Source organism: Megalops cyprinoides, chromosome 17 (assembly GCF_013368585.1).
Source record: "Megalops cyprinoides isolate fMegCyp1 chromosome 17, fMegCyp1.pri, whole genome shotgun sequence".
Lineage (NCBI taxonomy): Eukaryota > Metazoa > Chordata > Actinopteri > Elopiformes > Megalopidae > Megalops > Megalops cyprinoides.
The window spans coordinates 18,857,626-18,879,445 of NC_050599.1; the positions used below are offsets into that span (position 1 = coordinate 18,857,626).

Here is a 21,820-nt window from a genome sequence, read left to right on the forward strand (position 1 = left end):
AGGGTAACGTGTGTTTACTTTTCGGGCAGGGCTGGCATCCGGGGAGGGTGGGGGGGTCGGGGGGTGCACAATGTTTCTTTCCTTTTTCTTGCTCTTCACTGTACAGCTGGGTTAAATAGTGGCAAACCCACACAAACAAGAGATGCTTGTTTGAATTTTTATAATTCTAGCATTATTATTGTTATTATTTAACAGTTGAATAGAGGGCTTCACTAGTGGCCATGGAGTGCTTTAGCAAGAATATTTTCTCAAGTAGGGAGGCTAATTTCTTTTCTCCTTTTTTCTAACAAAGAATACTCACTCAAACCTGCCAACTCTTCACCCTCCTCCCTTTCCCCCTTCCACGTCCTGAACCCCCCCAAAGCTCCCCTTACTTATTTCTACAGCATGGCTCGTGGCTGCACAGGGGCGGGGTGGGAGGCAGGATCACAGAAGAGGGATTTGGGGGGGGACTCTGCTGGTGAAAGTTGGTCTTGAGCTGGGGTAACTACTTTTCCTAGTTTGTGGTTGCATTTTGAAGACATGCTTTTTGAAGTTGAGGTGTGGGGTCATCACAGTGGGGTCGTATTGTGCACAGCACCTGTCATTCCTCTGTCAGTCCTTGTGTACATGTGTGTGGTGTCTGCGTGCCGCGTGCGTGTGTATGTTGTGTGTACGTCTATGTGGTCCGCATGTGCGTGCGTTTGGTGTGTGTGCGTGCATATGGTGTGTGTCTGCAGGATTCTTCTCACCGGGAGGTGATCATGCCATTTTTTTGCCTCAGTTTAATTGTAAAGAGGATTTTAAACTGCAAGAATTTTAACAGAATCTCAATTTGAGTCATTTGAATTAGAGAATTTGAAGCCCTCATTCACCTCTATTTGGGAAATAAAACTACACTTTTGTAGATATTTTGTAGACTTTGGCAACTATTGGGCTTTTTCCTTTTGTTATTTTCAAGGAGGGTTGTTTTGAGAGGCAAGAAAACAACTGTTTTTTTTTGTTTTTTTTTTCCTTCAAGGAATTCTGCATGCAGGGGTTAGCCGCAGTCTCTCTCCGGGTCACAGGGGGGGCAGCTGCAGGGTTTCTCTGGGCCACAGGGTGCAACCACAGGGTCTTTCTCTGTCTGGGTTGCACAAAGCATCCCTAAGGTCTCCCATATTTTAGAGGTCAGCTATATGATCTTTCTCCAGGTTGCAGGGAGCAGCTGAAGGGTCTCTAGGGAGCTTGTATGCTGCTCTTTCATCAGCACTTGCACAGCAGGAGGGAACGTGTATGCCTCTACATGTATTACGCCCCCACCCTCCCCATTTAGTAAAAATAGAACAGTTTCAATGTTAGCAGTTGTCATGCTGCACTGGGGAGGGGACATATCATTTGGAAAGGAATGCAGTTGGGGGCTTAAATCCATGAATCAAGCTACAGAGTCCTTGTCGCGTCTCTGTCCCCATACCCACCTCCATCCAGTTCTCTACAGCAGTGGTTGCAGTACCGTATAAAGCTTTTGCTCTTGTTTTTCGGTATGTTATGACTATTTGCTATGGACTGATATTAAATGTTTAAAAAGACTGTTTCTGCTTTTCTGTCTGTTTTTATGGAACTTTTGTTACTTATTTTGTTCACATTATATCATTTTTTCTTGTTTTGTTTGACCTTTTTCCCTGTATTATCATATTAAACTATAACCTGCCAATGGGTCTCCTTATTATATATATATTTTTGCGTTTCTTTTACCTTATCTACCAGTCATATATGTAAATGTACACACCCACTGAAAGTGAGGGAAAAAAATGTTTAAAGGTGGCTAAATAGCTGTGTCTTGAAAATTACAGACAGCATAGTGCTTCTATTGGTCAGTAGTGAAACTGCCAGGTCAGACCGAAAAGAGACTACGCGGTGTCTGAGTTGAACGCTCTTTCCCTTTTGACACAGTGATTGTTATGGTCGTAAACCCCAAACAAATGTTACCAACACTGATATAGCCCCGCCCAACATCATATATAGGCCAAGACAGCCCCTGCCGAACACCTGAGTTCTCCATTTCAATATCTCCCCTGCATCAAGTGAGCTTCTCTCCAGGAGCTGGAATCCCACTGCCAGGTGGAACAGACCTGCCCTCTTTCAGTGTCCACAGACTAAGGACGAATTTCACGGGGAGAGGACATACTCAGGTGGAGAGAGGCTCTACATGCGTATGCAACGTATTTTTTAAACAATCTTTTGAAAGTTTGTATTATTTGATTGATTTTGCTGTAAAACCTCGGTGGTGACGGATACCCCAGGTGGAACAAAAAAGGGGGAGAAGACAATGGGCTGACTGTAGCAGCCAGGGTTCCCAGGATCTATTTGCATTAAATGTGTTATTACAGAAGTGATTGTACTGTTTTGTAATGTTGTGTAGGAGAAGTGTTATGTATGCATATTTTCAATAAAGAATTCAGGGTTTTAAAGAGTGTGGCCCTATGTGGCGTCTCGTGGGGGGGGGTGACTGTAGCCTGTCGCTGAGGGGAGGGGAAAACGTAGACTGCCGCCTTCAGTGAGATTTTTACCAGCTGTGAGTTTATCCTGTGATACGGATCCTGCTGGGAAAATCATGAGCCACGGATGAATTATTTAGAAATGCATTCATCATGAACTACAGAGAGTGCATGTACTCATGTATTCTTGGCCAGCCTGTAGTAACACAGGCCCCTCTAGGTTCAGCTGTCAGGCTGCCGAATGCTGAACTGGAGCAGTTCAGCTGTGCAGCTTGTTAGTCATCCCGGATTTCACAGCTCTACTGTTAACTCAGCTGTTGTATCTGCATGTGAAGAGGGCATATGATTGCTGTCATAATGTAAACGTGCAGCTTAAGATAAGTTTTGTCAACTCTGCTTGAGTACAAATACAAATAAGCCAGGTTACTGGAAACATGAATACAGTTGCTGCACATCTGCAAGTGACTGGAAATACCAAGATAACTCACGGCACATCTGCAAGTGAAACAAGGCAAACATGCCAGCGAGTGGAAGCACTTCACTAGCTAATACTGTTTAGCTAGCTACTCTCAACTCTAGTGATCTAAAAGCTGTGATAATACAGCCCAAACATTTTTGTCACCTTCATTTTTTGAGAAAAATTATAATTTGCTTTAAATGTATGCAACCCTCACCTGTCTGAGGAATGAGGAGGTATGTCTGCCCGGTCAGTATACATTGTGTTTGTCTTCACTGAAAATTCACGTATTTACAACACCCTAAGTCGCACATATGAGCCAGACCCCTCTGATAAACAGGAAGCATACTGATACAACCTTTCCACTAACATACTCATATTTATAGATGTTTCTGTAGACTTTTATATTGAAATACCAAAGATTGTCAAAGCAACTGCCTATTAAAACTGATGTGATGTAATTGCAGTAATTATCTTGTCAAACTGAAAACTGTGGGGGGGGGGGGGGGGGGGGGCAGACATGATGGATATTTAAGCCTATGAGATATAAAGTCATGAAGAACAATTGGAACAACACTAAGAGAGGTTCAGAGTGAGCTAAAAGTGTCAGATTGGGATTTGCCATGCCGTTTGTTCAGTTATGTTTAAAATGTTTAAACCATCATTCAAGTATTGTCATAAGATCTTCTGACAAATGCTCAGCATGACCATGCAGAAAGAATGTCTGACTGCAGATCATGAGTACTTTTATTTTTGGTTAGACTGTGTCAACACAGCTTTAATGCTTAATGCTTGTCTGACACTGACACCAGAGTCACTGCTGTTTTGTCTAGTCAATGATTGTCAGTCAGCATGTAGCACTTCCTCACTCCAAACAGAATTATATGTTGGAAAAAGGAAGTTCTTTTCTGAACTGCTATTACCTTTGCAAAATTGAACAATTATGTTACAGTATGACAAATAAGATGATTAATATTATGTATTTTCATGTACAATGCCTAACATTATGTATTTTCAAGTACTGATCTGATGGGGTATGGTGTGAATGTGTGTGCAGGTGTTTGTGAGAGAGAGAGAGAGAGAGAGAGAGAGAGTGAGAGTGTGTGTGTGCTGGGAACTGAGGTCAGGGAGTGCGACAAACTAACCAGCAAAAACAGCAGAGTATAAAAACAGCGAGATACTGGCTGTATTATTGAGTGAGTTGCATAGATAGGCAAAGAACAAAAACATGTAAACAAGGGATCAATCATACTTATACTAACACACACACACACCAACTAAAACACCAAGCTCACTGCCACTGACAGATCCTCTCACCCCACACCAGACAGCACTCTGTTCCTACCCTAGACACCCCACCTACCCCACACCTTGTCCCCAGAGACATCAAACCCAGCATCACAGACACAGGCCTCCAAAACTGAATAGCAGATTCAGTAAGGAGAGTAGCAGAGAGGGCCACAAGGGACTTCCCTAGTGCTAACATTGTGATCCCCCACTCTGCTGCCTAGAGAGGATGTCTCACAGAACATCATCAGGAAGAAAAAACAAAAAAAAAAATCACCTGAAACTGAGTTTACCTCCATTGTATATGCCATGCACACCTTCTCAGCCTGACCTACAAGCATGTGTGCAACCATGTGCATCTGGATCAAGAGGCCATTGGGAACTTTCCTAAAAACCTGTAGGACACTGCCCGGAGCAGAGACCCCACATGTAGCTCTCAGAGCAACAGAAAAACCCACCCAAGATAACCAGCCTCCACAGTCAAGACAGAGGTAACAGACACAGCGTCGTCCCAAGCACCACAGCCGGGGAGGGCCGTGACCAGCGCAGCCCAGCTCAAAGCAATGCAGCAGCAGCCTCAGCAACAACAGGGCAATGTAGCACAATCAAGGACCCTGATGAGCACTGAGATGGAGGACATACAGAAACTCCTCAGTATCATTAACAAAATAATAGCCCAAATACGTTTCAAAGTAAGTTTTTGAATAAAATAATTATAGTTATTAATTGATATTGTATATCTAGACATCATAACCTATGCTGATATTTGTGTATTTGAAATGAAGCCTCTTGTAATCAGGGCATGGGCATAGTGTCAGAGAAGGCTGCAGTCTGAGTCCAACACTATTCAGCATCTACATCAATGGATTGTTGTGTTGGAATGTTATGTTGAGGTAGACTCCAGACTCTTTACTCGTGCTTCATGATAGTGAAGTCAAATTCCTGCTCTTTGGGCTTGAACACATCCTGATTCTGTACTATCAGACCTGGGCCCTGACAATAAACAACCCGGACCTTAGGTAAAAAAATAAAAATAAATGTAATAATACAAAGATTTTTTTTCCCTTCATGCAATAGATACAATAGATGTATAGATGGGTCTGGCTATCAGTGCAGGGAACTGGCAGTGACTGCATTAAAGAAGAGGACAAAGGGCTTTTATACCACAAAGAGAATGACAGTCAATGTAAAAAATCAAAAGCGTCATTCAGGCATTCTCCCTTTATGGCAGTGAGGTATGGGGTCCAACAAGGAACCTCAAATAATGCATGCGTGGCCAAATTAGGCATTTATCCACTTCCATAAAGAAAAGGTTAAATTGATACACAAAAAGGACACTAAAATTCTGGAATTCACTCCATCACAAAGCCCTGATATACCAAGAGCTGAAGCCAGAAAAAAGTCCCCTCACCCAGCTGGCCCAGAGGCTCATGGAGCAGACCAATACCACCTCAGATTCTGTCAGATGCAGGGCAGCACAGAAAGTACAATTCCACCCCAAATCATGATACATCTTAAATGCTCTTTAATGCTCACACACTAAACAAAAAATAAAATGGAGTGCTTTCAGATCCTAAAAAAGAGATTATACCCTGGCAGAATATCTGATGACAGTCAAAAGGCAATCCAAAGGCAGATCCTTATCAAATATCGCCTGAGCAATCACAGTTGGCCTTTGCAAAGGGCTGACACGGGCAAATCTGGCAAGGCAGAGAGAAGACAGGCTCTGCAAAACTAGACAGACTGAGACAGAGATCCACTTTCTCTTACAATGTACCCCCAAGAATGCAATAAATAATACTCCCAAGAAAGGGAGATACTAGTTTAAAAGATTATAACTGTCCTCCCCCATTCCCATATGATACCAGACACAGAACAATATCAATCATGCTAAGAGAGAAATGTCATATGGGGAACTGTGTGGTGTAGTGGTAAGGAACTGGATTTGTTACCAAAAGGTTGCTGGTGCAATTCTCCGCTGGGGCACTGCTGCTGTTCCCTTGGGCAAGGTACTTAACCCACAATTGCCTCAGTAAATATCCAGCTGTATAAACGGATAAAATTGCAAGCTATGTAAGTTGCTGTGGATAAGAGTGTCTGCTAAATAATAATAATGTAATGGGTGATGTCACAGCCTGAGATGCAGTCAGTCAGTCCTCAGTACCCTGTGTTACAGGCATTGGGAGTTTATGAATATTTTTTTAAATAGTTTATTTATACTATACCGTTATGGCACATTTAGTTGCATGCAATCGTCATGGTACCTCTTTCTGTAACATATAATAGCTGTTGTTTGTAATTGTTGGTAACTGTTGCATATCAAATGCTAATAGACTTTTTTTAACCTAGGTATCCATGCATCAGTGTACACACCAATGGTTGGTTCTAGGTTCCTTTACATTGAACACAACCTACTTATTTCAGCCGTCTTCGAGTAAGGTCATGTATGCTCGGGTCAATATATACAGATGTCACATCTGTCTATCTTGCTAATCTAAACAGAAATCTATTTTTACTGTTTGTTTATCAGATTATGCAGCTATCAACACAACAAAAGCCCCGCCAGCAGCACTCGAGAGAAGTGGAACGGAAGCTGTTTGGCAACGTTTGACGTCAGAGTGAGGCAGGGAGACCCTCCTCCTTGAGCTGTGGAAGAGCCCTTTGACGCTCCGGGTACTTTCTGATCTAAGATCAGCATTTCTTCCCCAGTTCCCGGTTTCAATCGTTTATTGTCCATTTTATTCTGACCTAGGATCAGCTGCTGGGGATAGAAAGAGCCTACGCCAGCTTCGCATTCACGTTCGGAAGACACAGATCATCTCCTGTTCTGTGGCAGCCATGGCGGCACCGTTAGCCCACTTCGATGAAGACTGGCAGGATTTTTATGAATTCAAGCCGGCCTCGGGGCCGCAGAACAGACTGGACCAGGTCAACTCAAACGTCGAGGAGGCACCCGGCATTTTGGAGGATTTCTCCGAACTAGACAACAGTTTCTCAGGAGAGATCGGCAGCTTCCAGTCCATGGAGGACCTTGTGAACGATTTCGACGAAAAGCTCACAGTGTGCTTCCAAAACTATAACAACAAGACGGAGAATATAGCCCCAGTGAAACCCATTACGGAAGACAGTATCCTTAAGGACGACGAGTGAGTATGCGATGATCTAATTCAGAATCAGTTATTCATGATCACCAATAGTTAGCTGCTTGGAGTCAGTAATGTTAGCACTTCTACCGCAAGCATATTCATCTTGTTGCTTGCCGACTGTTTAACGTTAACTGCGCTAGATAGCTCGCTAGCTGTATAACTAGCTGCAGTTTACAACACCGCATACACAGGTAACCCTAGCTGAAGCAGAATTACTCCCTGATAACCTCACTAATGTTGACATTTTAAAGCAAGTAGCAAGCTAGCCAACTAAGGTAAATAGGCTAAGTAGGTCTGTTTCGACGGTAGTGAGATTGGTGGCTAGTTTTACAGGGCATCTTGCGGAGCGTAAGTGTATGTTCGCTGCATTATCGTTGTGAATTTTTGATCATAGTACAAATCAGTGAATGAAATTTCATGCAATGTTGGGCCTGTTGTTGGCGAGTTTGTCGTAAAGCTAGCGAGAGAAGAATGGCCCACCCACAACACGTCGGCTATTGTTTACCACGCACGCTCAGATAACTGAGTGAATTTTGACCAGCTTTCATGGCCTCTCATCTGACTAGATAGCAAAACTAATTCTGGTGGACAGAAATAAACGTAAATAAGAACCCTCAAGACAACCTGCCTTTTTGTTTACTTAGAACAGAAGTCAATTTGTTCTCATTCATTAGGTTTGGTGAAATGACATGAAAATTTGGCCAGAGAATAAAGCGAGGTCCAGCCAAGTGACCCCAAAATAAGCCCATCCCTCCATCGTGCTGAAATGCTTTTAATATAGAACAAAGATTTTACGTTATTTACTTGCAGTTCAGTGCAGGGTACTCTGTGCTCAGTTTGTTTAGAACCGACTCCATAGAAAGTATGAATCTGCTTCAGACGTTTGGCCTCAGTTCTGGTCCTCTTCCAGTTAAATTCCATTTTTAGTCATTTCACCCTAGTACCATGTCCATGTTTTTGTTAAAGTAATGATGTTTCAAATTTATTAATTAACTTTATAAAGTTGAACATAACACCATGAAATAAAATGCCTGTTATTTTTTATTTTATTATTTTTTTTTTTTAATTCTTCATTTTCTAGCAGTTTTTAACCAACCACCCATTGTTGGGATTTATCAGTAATTGTACTTGCTAACATGACCTGCTATTTGTACATCTTTAAAGCCACCTAGCAACTGAACTCACCTAACTTTCACCCTCATCCTCAACAGAGAAGGTTTGCATGCACAGCATCAACATGAATTTGCATAGATTTAAATGTAATAACAGAGTTCAAGATGTGCATGTGCCTAGAGGATGGCACTGTCCTTAAGTTTAACCTAGTTATATTTTGAGCACATTGTCAGGCTTGCACACCACCCCTGCTATTCAGACACAAACACCACACCAAAAAAACTCATACAGTCATGCATTTAAAACTTTAACCAGTGACTGAAGTGTGGGGTCCAGGAGGCTATTTAAACAGCAGGGCATAAGAAAAATTCCCTGACAAGCTCTAAGCAGAGCAGTCCTGGGCAGTTCAGACATGCTGTCAGACTGGACCTTGCAGCCTAGTGCAGTGATGTGAAATCCATAGACTGAAAGCACACCCTAGGTCAGCATAGAATTCTGCCGCAGAGTAAGCTGAACTGATACTGTGGTTGGCAAGGTCAAAACTCAAAGGCAAGTTATCTGTAGCAGTTTCATCTCCCTAACAGTTAGGTGGATAGTTACTCTCTATAGCTATGCAAAAACGTGAGTGATAATTTCTTATTATTTATTTCTGTTAGAATAATGCATTTTTAAGTTCACTAGCAGGCCAACTGGCTTGTCAGTGAGTTGATGCAAACATTCTAGTTTTTTGGACAGCCACAGTATGCTTCAAATAAATTGTAGGCTACATACATACTGTAAATTTGACTCTGTGTTATGTTAAGGTGATATGTTTGGAGAGCATATGATGTGTCATAAGTAGTGACTCAGCATATGTATATGTTCTATGCTGTTTTTTCCCTGGCAAACTTAAAACATTGGCTTTAGAGACAGATTTTGATGTCTCACAGAATTACTGTATTTAATGCCTGTAAAGTATTCCAAAAGAATGAAATTGCAGATATTTGCCCACTCCACATATTGCTGATATTCAGTGAATTCAAAGGTCAGGATAACTCTAGTTTTAACATTAATTTGGTATACATATTAATGTTAAAACTAGTTAGGATAAATTCATACATTATTCATTGAAGTTATTACATTATTCATAAAAAGTCTACTACTAAAGTCATAACTGTTACCACGTTATCTGTTAAACTCGTTTATTACATTAGCCAGAATTATTACATTATTAGTTGTTACATATCTGTAACAAACAGTTTATTGAGGTGACCTGAACCATGATCCAAAAGGAATACATCAGAGCTTAGATGTGGAAACTCTTCTGTGCAACCCTAGAATTTGACTGTTTGTGGGTGATAGCTACTTTATAGATGCAGAAAAAATGAGCAAGTACACCTTTACGTCTTCTTGGGTTTTGGATAGGAGTATTGTTTATCTTGTAACAAGTATAGAAAACAACATACATCTGTTGTTGTATTTTTATTAGTATTGGATTTTATGGTGCACGATATTAACATATATCCTCATTGTCAAATCATATTCAGTTCCCAAAGAATATTTTTTTTATTCACATGAAATGTAGCTGGAAAATCCTGCAGGTAAAAGAAGTGGTTTGAGTTGTTGCGGCTAATGTTAGCTAACTTTTTCTCTTCCTCCCCCCTGTCTGTTTCTCTCCTTCCCCTAGAATCTGGAACGCTCTGACGGACAACTATGGGAGTGTGATGCCGGTGGATTGGAAGACCTCTCACACTCGCTCCCTGCACCTCCCCACACTCAACCTGGTGGAGAAAGGGGTGAGCCTCACCTGTACCCCCAGCCCCAACCCCAGTATATCTGCCCTTGCTGCCCACCAAAGGAAAGGAAGGAAAACACTGGTTTTCTTGTCTTTTCAGATGCTAGAACCTAACGGTGATATTTAATGAGTTATCACTTCATTCAGGTTCACTTTCCTCACTATTTTTCAGTATGACAAACCAATGCTAATAATGGAAGTTGTATTAAAGGTAAAAATTATTTTTGGATCATTTTGATTCTTTGTTGTGTGAAGAGCAGATGTGTAGTTCATGTTGGGTCTGTGATCAGGAGGTCTTCCAGCCTATTTCCTCTGATATTAGCGCTGCATAATACATCAAAATCCAAGGCAGCAGCACTACCAAGGGACACAGAGCTTTGTTTGTACTGATACCAACTGAGGGCACATTTGCATAGCTTTTATCCTAAGGTCTCTTAGCCCTTCGCAGTGAAAGGGTCACTCACTTCACCCATTGCTAGCGTGGAATAGCATTGGTTCTGATGCTGGCAGTCATGTAGTGTCAGGACACAGCACACAGTGCGTCTGGACTGGTAGCTTGGTGAGAGGACCAGGGTTTGCACTCTGTAGTGCCCAGACATTATTGCAGATGAGTCTCTGCCTTGATTTCTGTACCTTTGAGGCCTTGCTGCAAGTTCAGTAAAGGACTACTGTCTATGTCATCTGGAATTTCACTTGGATAAGATAAGATTAACTCAGTGGCAAAAAGACCAGAGACATGCAATTTCCTAATGATGCTGCAGCTGGGGCTTTTATTTTGATATTCCAGCTGGTCAGGCTAAAGCACAAGAATGCTCTGTCCAGAAACAAAAATAGATACAGTAGCAAAAGAAGAAAGTACTACAAGGAAAGACAAACTATACGCCCAAATGTCTCCATATGGGCAGCACATTAACAGACACTGCCAGAAAACAAGGACTGACAGGCAGTCAAACAACACCCCAAATTGCTCTCATCCGAAGGCGCTGAAGCTGTGCTTTTATTTAGGCCCGCTGACGAGTGGATAAGTGGCAGCTGTAGTTATTCGTGCCAAGCTGCAGCTGTTGGCATTCCTGTGAGTGTGGCCAGCTCAGTCTCCCGCAGCATTCCCGGTCTGCTTCTACCACCTGGGGCGCTGGACGGAAACTGCTGGAAGTGCCCTCGCAGCTCCCAGGATGCCCTTGCCCGCAGATAATGCTTAGATTTCCTTTCCTAGAAGATGATTCAGTGTGAAAACAGAATTTCTGTCTTTCAGGAGGGGGGCACAGGGGTGGCTCCATTTTTTGTTGTCCTTCTCTTTCCAGCTTTCTTTGTCCTTCTTTTGTTTTCTGGGCAGTGTTAATATTGATATGCTGGACAGCAGTGTAGCATAGTGGTAAGGAGCAGGACTTGTAACTGAATGGTTGCTGGTTCAATTCCTGACTGGACCACTGCTGTTGTGCCTCAGTAAATATCCAGCTGCATAAATGGGTAACGTGTAAAAAAAAAAAAGAAAAAAAATTGTAAATTATGTAAGTCGCTCTGGATAAGAGCGACATTATTGCTAAATGCCTGTAATTTAATGATATTTCTCTCTTGTCTGTCAGGCGCTGGACAATATGAGTCTGGATGTGTCAGATGATGAGGAGCTGAGGGAACAGTTGGACATGCACTCCATCATTGTCTCCTGCATTAACGAGGAGCCGCTGTTCACCGCCGAGCAGGTACCCGGGCGCACGCGGGCGAACTCACCTGGAGCCGCTCTGCACCGCACCAGAACCACACTCAGACTGTGCGTGTGTGTGGGTTTGTTTTCCAGGTGATCGAGGAGATTGAGGAGATGATGCAGGAGTCTCCGGATCCGGACGAGGACGAAACCCCCTCTCAGTCTGACCTGTCCCTACTCTCTCAAGAGATCCACACGCTCAAGAGGTCCAGCACCAACAACAGCTACGAGGAAAGTACGTACCACTTACATACAAGTCATACACAAGTTGTTTTCTCTGAACGTGTATGTTTTGTCAAATAACTGGCAGCAATCACAGAAATATACATACAAAACGATCTTTTTACCGGCAGTGACTTCATAGTGTGTCAGGAAAACTAAGAAATCCCTTTCTTTAGCATAAGCACTGACATTCTATTTAAGGGACTTTATATTGGTAATGTCATGATGCTGATTAACGTTTGACATCAGCAGGGGGGCTGTTTTCAGAGACACAGGCTAGTGGCATGTGTGGTCATCCCGGATGCAATATGCGCTGCACATCTGTGACAGATGCTTTGTTCCGAGTTGCATATTCTGTCGTGTGGGATTCTGTCCCATTCCTCTGGCAGGCTTTGAACAAAGATGCCTCTTCACTGGTCATCTGAGCCGTAGATGCCACACGTCTTCCCAGATTAGCCCACAGATGTTCACTGGAGCCCCCATCTGACTTATTCTCATTTCGCACGAAAGCCTTTGTTACACAAGCAGCTGTGCCTTGTTCATGCTGGGAGTTTGACATGCCAGGACGAGACAACAGGAGGGGAGATTATGTATTTGTCAGTGTAGCACCATGCAGTCGGGTTGCCAGTTACTCCTGGAGTCATTTAGAGACTCGACTCTCCTGCTCAGACCACCACACTTGTTGAGTCTTCTGCACACAATACTAACATATTGCTCCCATACATCTGTGTAATGCTCGTTCATGTCCAAAAGACTGTTGTGTATATTTGTTCCCAGTTAACTCAGACTTGTGGGTCCTTCCAGGTATTGCTGGCGGGTCTTCCTGAGGTGTAGGTCGTCTCATTCTGGTTCAGCAGTAAACATTAGTAAACATTGGCATGCACAGCACCCCTGTGTGGTTGTGTGAGGATGAATTTGTGGCTGGCTCACAGTTCAGTGGCTGCGTGGGTCAGTGCGACCAGCTGGTTCTGATGCAGTTGACTTGGCAGCGCAAAATAGTTTTGAGGATGGAGTGTAGTGATGGCCTGTTGTTGACAGACAGTATGTGCCTGTAATGTCTGATGTCAGGTTAGAAATAGCTGGCTGAGTCACACCAGATAGTGACTCAGTTCAGCCTCCAACATACCAGTGGCATTAAGCTGTTTTGTACGTGTGCAAAACATATTTTCGTATTTTCAAAACGTATTTTCCCCATTTTAGAATAATAGTAAAGACATCAAAACTATGAAATAGCACAGATTGAATTATGCAGTCACCAAAAAGTAGTTCTTCAAAGTAGCCAAAAAATGTTTTTTAAACTAATTTTTTTGGAAAGAAATTCATACATAAACAGACATAAATAGTTGATGCCTAAGAAACAAATTTCAAGCATAAGTCTCTAGATCAACATGTCTTTGAATACATCTTTCTCATTAATAAGGTCTGTCCAGACTTTTGAATGGTACTGTATGTGCACACACACATTTGTATGGTAGGGTGTGAGTATGTGCAATGCAGTATTGTAGTGGTGTTTCTGTGAGTGCGAACAGGGCTTGTCTGTCTTTGAAGGAGTGAAGCGACTGTCTGTGGCAGAGCTGACGGAGCTGTTGGAGGAGGTGGAGACGGCAATTCGGGAGTACTCTGAGGAGCTGATCCAGCAGCTGGCGGTGAGGGACGAGCTCGACTTCGAGAAGGAGGTGAAGAACAGCTTCATCTCGGTGCTGATTCAGGTGCAGAACAAGCAGAAGGAGCACCGGGAGCTGCTGAAGAAGAAGAAGAGGCTAAGGAGCAGCACTGGAGCCCAGCATGGCCGGCCGGAGAGGACGCACGCACCCGGGACTGTGAGTCACGTACTTACGTACACACACACACACACACACACACACACACACACACACATACACCCCAGATCGTGCGATCTCACACACAAAGACACACACACACTGAATCACTCACATACCCAAGACTGTCAGTCACATGAACATACGCACACACACACACACACACACACACACACACACTGAATCACTCACATACCCAGGACTGTCGGTCACATGAACATACGCACACACACGCAAGGGGACTGTCAGTTATGAACATGTGCACACATAAACGCATGTACTAACTATGAGTCATGCATGCGCAACACTCAAAATACACAAATGCATACCCATCAACACATATCCACAGGGGGGACTGTGCGTAATACAAGCACAGCACTTAAAACAGACAGATACACACCCATTAACAGACACAAAAATACTCACGCACACATGGAGGGAGTAGGCTTCAGCTGGGAGGGAGCAGGGCTGTGGGCGTACAGTGGACTTTCCTTTGGAAGGGGCTTGTTGAGACTGCTGGTTAAATCCATTGAGTGGGGCTTACTCTGTCCTCTGAGGACTCTCTGCTAACCGGGATAGCTTTGGTGAGGGCATTAACATTGAGTAGAACCACAAGCTCAGACAGAAATTACCATATCAAGTAGAGGAAATTAATCCAATTTGGAGTGTGCATGTATCTTCTTTGCATGACTTTCCCATGATGCTCAGCCTCATTGATGAAATGTGTGCATGTGAAAAAATATAGGGAATGCAGATATTTCAGAGAATGGAACACTTCAGCAATATGTAGCCTAATATTATTTGTCCAGCTGATGTCACTCTTGAATTTGTTGCAAGCTAATATTGAGCAATAGAGTAATCCAGGCCTCTGGAAACAACTGGATGTCTTTGTGAATTATGATAAAATGTCATACGTAGTGTTTATCTTACCTATGCTCTGCTGGTGATCAGCTGGTACTCAATATTTTATTCACTTAGCTTGGGATCTCAGTAATACTGTATTAACAAGCAAGATCCTTATCAGCAGCTGTGTACTAAGTGAGCGGTGCTCGCGTAGTGCTCTCCTAAGTCTGCCGCGCCCATTTGTAGCTCTGTGCTTGTTGAAGCCGGTTCGCTGCTCATTCTCACTCTCGCTGTGTAGGTTGTGTGTGCGTCTCACGTTGCCTGCTGTAGAATGTTTTCACACGCTTTTCTCTCTCTCTCCTCCCTCTCTCCTCTCTCTCTCTCTCTCTCTCTCTCCTCTCTTTCCCTCTGCCTGTGCTTCCTGTCCTGCCTGATTTCCTTCCCTGCTTCTCCAGCTCTTCAGCATGGAGGGACTCTCCACTGCCATTCAGAATGGCTTCCGCCAAACGTTCGGGAGCGCTGGCGGGGACAAACAGGTGCCCCCTTCCCTCTCTTTCTCTCTCTCTCTCTCTCTCTCTCCATTTCTCTTCCCTATTCCATCTTGCCCTCCCTCTTTTTTTCCCCCCCTTCTCCCCTCTTAAGTAACTTGGATCAGCACTTTGACCTAGGATTGACTTCCCTGTCAGACTCGCCCTAGGATTGGCTGCCCCTGACAGACTTGACCCGGGATAAGCTTTTCTCTGACAGCCTTGATCCGCGACGGGGGAAGGATGGCAGCCATTGATGAACAAATCGGGTCGCTCATGGGTGCTTCGGGTGGATCGAACGAGCGATCTGGCTCATCCAAGAAAAAGGCTGATGAGCTGGCTGAAAGCATACATCGTGCCATTGCTGCAGTATGCCCAGGCACCAGTTTTCAAATATCCAAGTACAAATAAAACGTAAAAGTAAATAAAAAATAAAGTGCTCCTAGCATTAAAATGAGCAGGTTAATAGAGAGGCGAGACAGTCCGGCAGCCCTTACGAGGAAGAAACTGATGCATATCAAAGTTAGCAGAATTAAAATGCTTCAGCACTCTACTGTGCTTAGAGTGATGAATATGTGCTTATGCTGGTGGCTTCTGGTTGCTTATTGGGCAGGAGCCTCACCACCCTGTGGCCCTCCCTCGCCATATGGCAGAGGCTAAGCAGGGCTGGGTGGGATTAGCGCTTGCTGATATGGGAGAGCTCTCGGGAACACCAGGCCTCTCTAGGAGTTGGTGGAGGTACTCGCAGTAGAGGGGTCCTTTTCTCTGGACCAAAGGGAAAAAACCAGTGGCCCTCTGTGGTTATGGGGGCAGCGAGCATTTAAATGATGTTTTTTGACTCATTACTGATCAGTTACTTTTTCTAATAAATTAATGTCTTTGTTTCAAGGTTCAGCTGCATTTTTTAAAGATTACATACACTATAACTTTGTACCATCGATACCACTTTTTTTTTCAAGACTCCTGACACCCTTGTTTGAAATTTTGACCCTTCCCCCCCCCGCTTCTTACCCTTTTTTTGCTCCTCTCCTTTTGGTGACCAGCCCTGAACAGAACGGCCTAAAATCTGAACAGATATCGGGGGTGAAGGGGGTTGTCCATCTTAAATATCATACCACAGCTAAAGCTTTGATTTTCTTTAACTACTCAGTAGTTGTATATTATCTTAAATGAACAAACAAGACTGATAACACATGGGTAGTATCAGTCATCCAATAACTCAATGTGCTCTGTAGAACAGTATGTGTTTTATCTTAAAAAAAAAAGCGATATATTTAGGGGCACTATCAGAGTTGAACTTTGTCAGTTCAATTTTAGTTTCCTCAATGTTTTGCTCCTGTACTATCCTGGAATGTACTCGCCATTATTGAGTCTGATTACTGAGTTGTTTCCTGTTTGTCTGGAGTTTCACCTCAGCCTCACTGCCTCATTGAGATACTGAACAGCCTTTGCAGAAGGCTTTCATCTCACTTTCTTCCTTTGGGGTGCTCACGTCAGAATCACTTTTGTTCTTACTCTGCCTTTTCTATTTGTTAATGTTGCTTCTTAAATTGCTTATTTGTCCAGTTACTGTTGAGTATTCCAGCTAGCTGGCTAACCCACTTGGCTAGCAGTGATGTTGAAACTAACCTTGCATGCAGTGTGGGTAATTCAGCATGGCTCCACAAATGAACCAACAGGCTACATGGCCCATTCCCAACAGTCTTCCCATTAAGCGCTCTGCACTCCCAACAGAGCAGTAGGCTAAAACACTTGACTGTTTAATAACAAGTTTTGATTTGTCATGAGTTTTGTTTTATCTCCATCTGTATATCAAGACAAGTGGCGTCCTGATCAGAGCTTTGTTGGGACATGTCACGATTTCATCATGACGCCTGGTCACCCTTCCTCTGCTTGGCTTCCCTTCTTTCTTTGTCTCTTCCTCCCCTGTACCCCATCCTCCTCCTCCTCTCAATGTCCTCTGAGTGATATAAGAAGTGTTGTCTTGCTGGATTCGAGCCATGTCTCTCTGTCTCTCTTCTCTCAGTACTTGACCACTGTGATTCCCTATGAGAAGAAAGCAGGACCTCCCTCGGTGGAAGATCTGCAGATCCTCACCAAGAGTGAGTGCCATAACCCAGAACACCTGGAGAATTGCTGGCTAGAGCAGGAGTGTGTGTGTGTGTGTGTGTGTTCATTTGTGCATGGGGATATGTGTGTTGGTTTCTCTGCAGTATACGTAGACTAACATGTGTCTGCTGGCTTCTCTGTAGTACTGCATGCGGTGCGAGAAGACAGCGAGAAGGTGCCAAGCCTCCTGACGGACTACATTCTCAAAGGTATTTTTCCTAGATCTCCTTTTTCTCCTGTTTTCCATAGTTCCCTGGGAAATGGCGCAATCCTAGCTCTGTGCCAAGGTCGATTGCTTTAGGAGAGATGGTTTTACTGCCCCCCTGTGTTTAATGAGGGTATTACAGGAGACGTTAGAAATGCCATGACTCAAAATTGTTGAGGGGGAAAAAAAGAATGAAAGTAGCATTTTTTCCATTAAATTCTAAATGTCTGTTGTAGCCATGTTGTCCTTTTTCAATGATTTACAAAATCCCCACATGGGTTTGCGGACCTGATTTTCTGTTCTGTTTTTCTATATATTTTTGCTGACACCTGACCTGTTTTTCTTCCTTTTCTGCATTTCTGTTCTTGCTGCATTGTTCTTGCTAGCCCTGGTGTAAGAGCTGTGGACACAGAGGTTTGTGACGCACTGTATTGAGTAGCTCTGCAGGAGATCGCCCCCCCACTGCCACTGTGCTGTATTGCACCCATGCTGTGTTTGTGTTGCATCACGACCTAGAACCCACAGCACCCCCCCCCTCTCCAGCTCTGTAGACCGTGGAGCCCGATGTTGTTCACCTCACCGGCACTCGACAACCCCTCCCTCCGGCCTGCTCAGCCTTCAGTCTCCACAGCTATTAGGGTCTCAAACAAGAATCCGCTCTCATCTCTGTCCCTTCACCCACCCTTCTGGTTTCTCTCCCTCTCCCTCTGTCTCTGTTTCCTTTTTATCTTCCTTTCCTCTCACCTCTCCTTTCACTCTTCCGCTCTCTCTGTCTCTGACTCCTTATCCCCTGCTCTCTCACTTGTTCTTTTCTCTTGTATTTTTTTTTTTTGGTTGGTTCTTTGAAGCAGCAGGGAAAACGGAGGCACTTCTGTTGTGCTTTAGCCTTTGAGGTCTGTGTTGGGCGAATATGGTGAATTGTGATTGGCTGGTTTGTTCTGATTGTCTGGTTTTGTGTGTCTGCCCCATTTCAGTGCTGTGTCCCACATAGACGGAAAGGAGGAGGAGGAGGAGGAGGAGGAGGAGCGGGGTTCTGGGGCGCCTTGTTGGAGGTGATGGATTTGACGGGCAAGAAGACGGACTCTTGTTCTTCCTGGGCAGCTCCACAAATGAGATTCCCCCTGTTCAGCCTAATGTTTTACTTTTCACTTTTCCTTTATGTGTATTTTAGCTGTTTTAATATTCTACTCTAATTCTCCTTAGTTTTTTAATCTTCAGCATGTCAACTATCTCGTACCAATTATCAGTGTTCCTTTGCAGTCTTGAGAGATTAGGTACTGTATCCTAAATGTGGTTTCAGTTTCTATAAAACTTTAAAAAGTAATAGTAGGTAGATACTTAACGAACAAAAGTGCGCACATGTACAGTTTTGATGCAGTTGTTTTTAGAAAGAGCGTTTACTATTTTCTCAACCAGAAAAGGAGGCGGTCATTAGTGCATCGCTGCAAACACCAGCCTGTGACCTCTCAGTGTGACCTTTCTGTGGCCCCCGCTGGCAGACCCTCTGTTGCCATGGGATCTGATTGCACATGTGATGTTGGAGGATTCTGGGGTTACCTTGTTAATAGCAGCTGACGCAGGATTCAGTAATGGTTTAAATGGAAATTTGATTGTCAATAATGGTTACCGAGGGAAATGAGTTGTTGGTATTGGCTAAAAAGGGGGTTTTGCTGCTGGCAGTGGTTAATATGAGGATTTTATGTAGCGAACTCATAACCAGGCCAGTAGATCATTTAGTGCAGAGAACATATGGGCTAAAGGCAGAGCAACCTATGAGTTGTGCATTGTAGGGCAGGGATGGTGTAAAGGGTGGGAACAGTGAGGAGGTAGTTTAGGGCATGATTATGGCAGGGGCAGTTTGGGTGTGTGGTAAGGGAGGGAGTAGGGTTAGGAGGGCTGGTGTAAGGCAGGAGTAGCGGAACAGGGATGGTGTTTGGCTGGTGTAGAGAGGACTGGGGAACAGGTAGGCTAAGAGGGGTTTGATTAGTTCTGCCTGTCATTACACCTCAGATCATTTCAGGTTACTGACATTCCTATTAGGAAAGGAAGTCACCTAAGGTAGTCATTAGCTGCTAATATAAATGCACCCAGGTTTATCTGGGCTCTAGAGGAGCTGAGTTTATTTTGAATAAAATACTGCACTGTGCTGAGTAGCAACCATACAGTACCCTGCTCCTCAACCAGTTCTTCATCAAAAACAATATCACCACCTCCCTCACATGTAAATCTACTACAGTGAATACTCGCTTCAACGCGCAGATTTGTTCAAGTGCTCATATTAAATTTGCATGTTAAAATAGCCTGTATATAGAAATGTTATGTGAATAAACCTAGCCCTTTAAAAGCCTAAGTTTGATATTGACATACAGGGCAATCAGTATCAAAGCTATTCAACCATATTAGAGCTCACACATGATCAATGGGTAAATAAAAGAGGGCTTTAAAAGAGTTCTTCAAGCTTCCTCAGGTAAAAATGGATAGCGTATGATACATTGGAGTAAAAACAATTCTTTCAATAAGTTGTTGTAAAACTATGCCTCAAAGTATTATTTTGACAGATTTGATCTTGTTCCTCACCCTTGTGCATTCACAAATCTGATAAAGCGCTTTGCCCCATCTTAATATCCTGTCTTAATCATCCCAAATACAAATGTTCATTGTTAAGTGAAAGGGGAGAGTTTAAGCTTTACAGTTGAAATTCAAGCTTGCACATTATAACCTATTAAACGGGCTGGTCAGTCATGGTACTTTCGTTTAGATTGATATTCAGTTAAACAGAGACTTTAGGGAGTCTATAAACAATGATTTCAGAGTGTTAGCAGAGCTGTTTTTGGTCTGCAAGGCCATCCGTTTCCTATCCTAATGGCTGTGTACCAGTGTGGTTACTCTGACCCTGAGGTTTGGTGTACCAGTGTGGTTACTCCCGTCCTGACGGTTTTGTCCCATTTTCGGCAGACACATTGTCCTTGCTGAGTGGTCGTAGCAGATCATCAAGTTTGGTTTTACCGTAGTCGATAAAACCTGTAGATTTCTGTGTATATTTTTATATCATTGTGTGTAGCGAGCTTCGAACCTTAAGCATGCACGTTCCTAATACCAGAGAGAATAAAAGGGAACTGGCAGCCTTAGCAGTGTTCAGCAGAAAACTAACACCTCTTTGTTGTTTGTTGTTGGGGAGAGGAGTGCTGGTAGACTACTTTCACTCTTTCTGGAACTAACAGTATTCTGATGGTCACCATAGACTTATTTGGTAATTAGTACCTTATTTAGAATCCTGTGACTCCACCAGAGTATGACCTGATCCTGTAAACAGACATATCAGCTGACTGACACTGCTTAGTGTCCAGATTATAATCTATAGATTTATATTTATATAAACAGCAAAAAAAGGCTGCCTTTGTCAATGCCTGAAATTTTGTATATAGGAAAGTTACTTGTTATTTTTAATGGAACATTATCTTTGTGTTTTTTTTTTTTTTTTGCTTTTTTGTCCAATAATATGTGGTACTATTAATTTATTCTGTAAAGGATCTTGTTTTGTAACCTCTAATTGTCTGTGTTGGTACAAATGTTTTGTACCAGATATGCTTTTGAGCTCATTTAAAATAAATGAATACATAGAATGTGCTGTGTCGTGGCTTATTGTCTGTGTTACCCATGATCCCTAGGGCTTGGCCACTATATAGTGGAATAGTCCTGTATTTTAACATTTCAGTTCATTTTCTGAAGTGAAAAAATATGATTAATTTTTGTCTCATACAGTGGCAGTAAATATTTACTCAACAGTGTGCGGTAGTTCTGTCCACAAAGGGCAGGTCAGTGCATAGTGAAGGGAAAAAACCCTTCAGTGATGTTAGAAAAGTCTCGTTTTTTGGCTTTTATTTCCTGGGATGTACATTTTTAAAAGACAAGATTAATCGCAGGATGAACCCTGTGGCCCTCAGGTGGGCAGTGTCTGGGAACTGCTAATACCAATTCCCTTTGCCACCTTCAAACTGCTAAACTTAAGAGCAACAGAGCTGATGTGCACTGCATTGTTAGCAGTGCTTGACTTTAAATGAAATGTTGCTGCAGATGCCTTTCAGAAGCAGCCATCAGAACACACATGGTCAATACCCTTCTCAGAGTTTGAAAATATTATTATTATATTAATTGTGAT

The 21,820-nt window shown here is 43.1% G+C and overlaps 1 protein-coding gene across 2 annotated transcripts; it reads left to right on the forward strand.

The window, feature by feature from the left end:
- Nucleotides 1-6,843: 6,843 nt before the first annotated feature.
- On the forward strand, nt 6,844-21,106 carry LOC118792162 (fasciculation and elongation protein zeta-2-like). 2 transcript variants are annotated; one of them, XM_036549897.1, is made up of 9 exons: nt 6,844-7,346; nt 10,126-10,234; nt 11,817-11,933; nt 12,029-12,170; nt 13,706-13,977; nt 15,276-15,356; nt 17,374-17,449; nt 17,600-17,665; nt 18,636-21,106. In XM_036549897.1, exons 1-9 carry the CDS (start codon nt 7,039-7,041, stop codon nt 18,650-18,652), a joined length of 1,188 nt encoding a protein of 395 aa, XP_036405790.1. In that variant the 5' UTR covers nt 6,844-7,038; the 3' UTR covers nt 18,653-21,106. The 2 variants fall into 2 exon arrangements, with proteins under 2 accessions (XP_036405790.1, XP_036405791.1); XM_036549898.1 differs by lacking the exon at nt 15,276-15,356.
- The last annotated feature ends 714 nt before the right edge of the window (nt 21,107-21,820 follow it).

Excerpts from the sequence above, each read along its gene's own strand:
- LOC118792162 (XM_036549897.1), top strand. The coding sequence starts at position 7,039 with ATGGCGGCACCGTTAGCCCACTTCGATGAAGACTGGCAGGATTTTTAT. Across the intron at positions 10,235-11,816 it reads TCAACCTGGTGGAGAAAGGG|GCGCTGGACAATATGAGTCT; the intron begins GTGAGCCTCACC and ends CTTGTCTGTCAG. Across the intron at positions 17,450-17,599 it reads TCTGCAGATCCTCACCAAGA|TACTGCATGCGGTGCGAGAA; the intron begins GTGAGTGCCATA and ends GCTTCTCTGTAG.